At 43.7% G+C, this 6,228-nt stretch overlaps 1 protein-coding gene across 2 annotated transcripts in view; it reads right to left on the bottom strand.

Annotated features, from left to right (window-relative positions):
- Window positions 1-204: 204 nt before the first annotated feature.
- bur (GMP synthase burgundy) overlaps window positions 205-6,228 on the bottom strand; it is a 48,269-nt gene continuing 42,245 nt past the window's right edge. For both annotated transcript variants that reach the window (XM_075686207.1, XM_075686208.1), the window contains exon 14: window positions 205-1,244. In XM_075686207.1, the coding sequence (XP_075542322.1) occupies window positions 1,143-1,244 (102 nt within the window). In that variant the 3' untranslated portion in view covers window positions 205-1,142. The remainder of the gene's footprint in view (window positions 1,245-6,228) is intronic.

The following is a 6,228-nucleotide window of genomic DNA, read 5'->3' as shown; positions in this document are numbered from 1 at the left end:
TATGTACTGTTCCCCCAAAACACTTTAGAAAGAGAAGCATACAGCCACGACAGAGGAATACTTGGCGATACAATGGGCTTACTTCTATCCTTGCCTTTCATCAAGTTTACTTATTATTCACAGACAAACTGACCTGTTGAATCTGCGATTCCCATACAAACATTAGGGTAGACAAAGGTGAGAAAAGAACACAGGCCTCCAGTGCACTTGCCAAAATTTCATATTCTTTAATCACTTTCACCTAGCAACATTCTACAGTGACACTGCTCACTCATTCATAGCAGGGGCACCGTTCAAGGAACAAAATCTCTCTGCACGTGCCGCTTGTTAGCAAAGGTTTGTTCACCGCACAGACACTTCCGTTCTTTGCACTTTTGTACTGCATTACACAGCTTCTGACAGGCTTCTTGAGGCCACAATGCGCTAAGGGCTGCTGTTTACCTTTCAGAACCAAGGAAAACTTATATATTATGTTTCTGGCAAACACTGGTTAGAGTCATTAAAAACCAGAGCCTATTTCTGCCCATCATTAGTACAATTGTAAAGCACAAGAAATAAAATGCTACTGCATTCAAATACTCCACAGAGAAGCAATGCAAACGCTGCAGCAACAGATTAAATGAAACAAAATGCCTGTGCAGCACAATCTGAGCAAATGTTAATGCTGCAGACTATGACAAACCTTCCTGAATGAGAGAAACTAGTAGCAGCCGGTATTAGAGTATCACTCCCATTTCTTGCATATTAAAAATGGAAGGAAAGAGAATTCATTCACAGGATGTCCGCAAGAAACAAGACTTTAGCTGCAAAGAAAGGTTTAGAAACAATGCCAGCTTTGTTTACTGGACAGTTTAACATTTCATCTCAACTACAGAACAAAGACCTGTCAGAAAAGAAAAAAAAAGTTCCTCGAGGACTAAAACAATGTAAGAGGGGGAAATGAACAAAGAAAACGATAGAAGTCCAATTCAAAACAACAGTCTAAAACATAGCTAACTCAGTCTCATACAGATGCCGATCCCAACGCACAAAAATGCCACAGCGAAAGTTGAGATACGCAGAACAACTGAGACAGAGCCCTGAGCTGCAAGGGCAAAAGAGCACAGTGGAGCCGATGCCGTCACAATCGCACATTGTGTCTTCTACTCCCACTCCGTCGTTCCTGGAGGCTTGGGTGTAAGGTCGTACATGACACGAGAGACGCCGGGGACGGCCTGGATTTCGCTCACCATCTTCTTGATGACCTGCACAAATGTGAAACCGAAGCCAAGAACATGAGTTTGGCCACAGGCTATTTCAAGCAAGATCACCTTGGTATATCATATTTCTGCACATACAACACGCTCCAAAAATGGGGGTAAAAACAGTCGGCAAGTGCAGCTGCGGATTATAGGACTTTGCCATTGTTACTGAAAACAGATACCGAAAATTCTGGTGCATTATAATAAGGCTGACTTAAGCTCAATCGAATGATCAGGAAAAGCTGTTTCAATGTTTTCATACCGAACTTTTCTGAAATTTCCAACGTTTCCCTGCCTGCCACACAATATTGCAACAATCCTTTAATGTTTCCAATAGTAATTAGGCCAACTGGTGTCGAGTGTCATTAACAAAATGAAATCTTCCTCCTGGCCAGGCTGCAATTCCACTAGACCCAAATTTTTAAAAAGCACTGCTGTCACATCTGCTGTGCTACTAAAATTTTTTAAGTCTCTTGACACAGGTTCTCTGCTGGCACAGTGCAACTTTGGTAAGGATATTCCACACTACAAATGCAGTAACACGCATACCCCACTTAGCTACCATCACATTTCATGTACTGGTATCCCCTGCAAAATTTATGAGCACATCTTATGTAATCTCGGCAACTTTCTTAAATAGAACTCCTTTTTCACTAATGTGTAGCAAGGCTTCCGGAAGACTTACTCAAGTGAAACACATATCTTTCGTGCATAAACTAAGCGTCATCTTCTATCTTTCCTCTTAAGCAGACAGCGTATTTTTATACTTTTATAAGGTATTTGATAAAGTAAATCACCAGCTACCAATACATAAACTTCACTGTTTAGACACTGACACTAAGTTCACAGCATGGCATGAGTGTTTCTTTATTAACCGTTCCCAGAACATTTCAACTACCAGCTTAGACTTGGAGGCAGGCCATGTTCTTTCTGGTCTACCGGAAGGCTCCATACTCTCCTCTTTCTTACCTACATTAGAAACTTACCATCCTGCATTTTCTCACATATTCAGTTGTTTGCTGAAGATAATACAATCGTCAGCAATTTGTGAAATAACATCTGTAAATCACATAACTAACCTACAGAATGATCTTCATTTGTTTTACAGAATAATCTTGATGCTGTTTCCAAATTATGTGAGACACCATCATTTAAGCATAGACTTAAACATTAGCAAGTGTCAATTTATGTGTCTGTCACAACGTAATCACGCACTGCCCACTTACTGTCCTAGTATCCCGTTAGACCTCGTGACATGGTACGACTACCTTAGTGTACATATTAGCAGTAACCTAACCTGGACGACTCACTGTGCCTATGTTATAAAGAATGCCAAGAGATTAGCTTTTCTTTGGCACAATTTTTCACTCATTATCTCCTTCTTTGTTGAAACCGATGCTCTATGAAACATTAATACATCCTCAACTGGAATATGCCAAATTTGTAAGGGATCCTGGTGAAGAAAACCTAGTACATTCCCTTGAAATGATCCAGTATGACTCAGTCCATTCCATCCTTTCTAATTTATAACATAACTGCAAGCATAACCAATCTTAATCTACCTCCTCCCACAGTATGTCGCAAACAACTTTGTCTATGCCTCTCATAAAACCTTATCACCCTCAGCTACATCGCTAATTGCTTTTGTCACCGCAATTGATAACTTGAAGATTAGATCAAGCTAACAAGGTTGGCACACTACCGTATATACTCGCATAATGGACACACTCGCATAACCAACGTACCCCCAACTTTGCTCTCGAAAACTAGGATTTTTGTTTTCCCCCACATAATAATCGCACCCCCAACTATGCAACCATGCAGTCCCACAATGGGTCAGCCATGCTGTAATTTTCTGGAGAGACTACAATCTTGTACTCTTGCACGTGTGTCTAAAGAAGGCGCACTTAACATCAATGCCCGTCATTGTGTCGGAAATATCTAATAATGATGCCACGCGAGAAATGCCGGTATCATGTAAACAAAAGTATGCAGCAAACATGCTGTGTCAGCACGCCGGCAGAAACAGTGGCTTTGACGAACAAGAAGCAGAAGTCAAAGCCATGACGAGAGTACACGTGCAGTAAGCATGCAGCAGGAACAGGCTGCATGATATCTCGGTAGCTTGGGACCTCACGCAGACGCTCAGCCTGTTCTTATCACAACTTTGCCACCCGTACTGGCACGAAGGCATTTCGCAGACTCTAGAGAGAAAGAATATACAACTGGCTCTCTGGAACAGTTTCTACAATTTACAGACTTGACGTAATAGCAGAGAGCGCATGCGCAATGCGCAGGTGAGTCCAAGTGAACGAGGGGCGGCCAGCACTTGGTTGGCACAGTGAGCCTTGTAGGGCATAGTGCCAAATTCGTGTGCCTGTTAATCACTTTTCCCGCCGTCTTTGGTTTTGCTGTGTGTGATAGGCACCCAGTTAAGTTATACACCTGCTGCAAGAGAGAGTTTATCTGCTCACAAAATGGAAACGCTGATCGGACCCTAATAAACTATGACATGTCGTTGAACAGGACGGTAGAGAAGAGAGATGCACACAGCGCGGTTGTCGAAACAATAGGTGCCGAAAAGCAGCAGTTCAATATGGCGCTTGCAATAACGGCAGACAGCCTTAAGCAGCTGCGAGAACAAGCTGCTGTGGATTCACGATGTGGCTGAAGCAGCCTGTGACCTGGACGACAGGTCTGCTGGTTTGCGAATAGTATACATGTATCTTTTTACTGCAAAGATAAGTTATCCAATACACTTTTCAAATCAGTGCCATCTCACTTTTCCATTTTTGCTGTTTTGAAAAAGTTCCTGTAACATTTATCCCGCATAGGTGCGCCCCACCAACTTTGCGTCAGCTCTTTTCCGAAAGAAAGTAAGTGCGTTAAGTTTATTTGGCATTTTTCAGAGCGAGCTCCTTTTCATTTTTTCAATGCACATCTATTGATGGAAGCGAAAAAGGTGCCCAAGCAGAAATAGTGCCAACTCCACCCTCAATGTTGGCCCTGACATGGTAATGAGGAAAACTCTGGACAATGGCAGCCCTGAAGGTATCTGCATTCACTTGGCTAGTGGAATGCAGTCGACCTTTATTCAAGTTGCTACGAGATAGAGATTTAGCGTGTACATTAATCTATCAATAATACTATCAGTTATTTGTAGCTACAGCATGTCAATGGTCAAAATACAGACTTGCCAGGTCACTTGCAATTGTATGTGCAAACAGTGCCACTCAGAGAATAAAGACTTCTTTTCTGGCAACGCATTCTTTTGTTCTTTCTCTCTTTTTTTGATTTCCCATTATTTCAGACCTTTAGTCGGTCCCCCATTGAGTCTGAATTATCACTTGGTGACTGCATATGATGCATGCAAAAAATAACTACATAAACATTGACAAAGTAAAGAAGCCCATCTCCATAAACCGTCAATCAGCATTGCACTAAAGGCGAATTGCAATGAAACTTCACTTGGGCTAAATTGCCTATAAATGTTTAAGATACACGGTAGAATCTTACTGATACGTTTCCGTTATGCAAGTTTTCCTGACGCCAACGTTCACAATGGAGAACACGAAAAATGACCCAATAAAGTTAAGCGCGAGACACATGGTGCGATTTTGCGTGCCATCCATCATGCGACCATTCGCACCTGCAGCCACACTCAAGTTCTCAACAGGATCTGCCACATGCGGCATTGAATCGCATGCCGCTCATGCAACCAACTTGCTGGATATTATCGCACGACCGCCGCGTCGGTCGGACGACCGCAGCCAATGACAACGCCTGTAGCGCGAACGTCATGGCCATGTGGTAGACCCGGCAGGGTGGGGCCGTCAAGGAAGCGCCTAGCCGCTCCGATAGCGCCTGTTTTTCTTTTCTTTCTCCCTGGCCAAAACACTGGCCTGTTTCGCCGCTAACGGCGGCACATACGTCGGCTTCAATTAGTTTTTCACATGAAATAACTTATAGAATAAAGTGACCTGGAAAGCGTGCATGTTATACAATGTTGTGCGAAATAGTAAATCGTTGGCGTTATTTCTACTCGGAAGCAAGTTGTGGAACGAGACGCCGCAGCAATCAACTATGCGAAGCAGCTCGCCTGTCTGGCTTGTTTACTCATCGCTACCAACGGTGTCAGGAAAACAAATTGTATTTTCACTTAAACGCAACATAGATGTTCCAACATTAATTGTGCTGGAAAATTCAGGCACTTTCTTTGGAGCTGCAAGCTGGCCTGGCATGCTCATTCGCTTCCGTCTGCGCCGATGAAATCAAATTTACTGCAATTTAAGCGTGACAATTGTGTACACGTTGTGCCGACTAACAAAGGCGTTTCGTTATAAAAGCTGCAAGCGATCGTGTCACAGATGCCATCATTGTCGGATTCAACGGCTGAGCGAGCTATGCCTGCCGGCTCCTAGCCATTGGCAGCTGTCAACAGAGCCGACACTGCGAAAGTGGCCTTGCGGAAACACATCTACGGCGTTCACATAGACATGTTTATCGTTTGTTTAAAACGAGATAGCTGTGCGAACACGCTTGCTTTGACTTGCTTCGCGAAGTTACGCAGCTTTCCGAGTGTCCATGCAGGCGCCGGATCTGGGCGGAGCTACGCACCACATGCTCATCCGTAGCATGTGTTCTGAATCGTCGCATGCTTCGCGCCGTACAATGGATCGCACGCAAAATCGCACCATGTGACTCGCGTTTTACAGTAATTTTTTACTGGTTCATACGTTCCCAGAAAAGAATTTTTTGGCACCAATGTTCAGTAGATTGGCAAACTGCGATCATACAATACGTTTTCCGCTGGCTAAATCCCATTAAACAAGAAAATGCAGGAGGCACACATGATTGAGAACAGTATATAGCTGCCCGTCGCTGCAACTTCACCACAATACTTGCCCACCCGTCTCCCGTGACAGCGGCCGCACGCACTCAGTTTCTCATTTCGTTACCACCAAATCTTCTCCGGGGTCGTCGCACG

The sequence above is a fragment of the Dermacentor variabilis genome, chromosome 3, assembly GCF_050947875.1.
Source record: "Dermacentor variabilis isolate Ectoservices chromosome 3, ASM5094787v1, whole genome shotgun sequence".
In the NCBI taxonomy this organism is placed as follows: domain Eukaryota; kingdom Metazoa; phylum Arthropoda; class Arachnida; order Ixodida; family Ixodidae; genus Dermacentor; species Dermacentor variabilis.
This window is presented reverse-complemented; position numbering and strand designations above follow the sequence as displayed.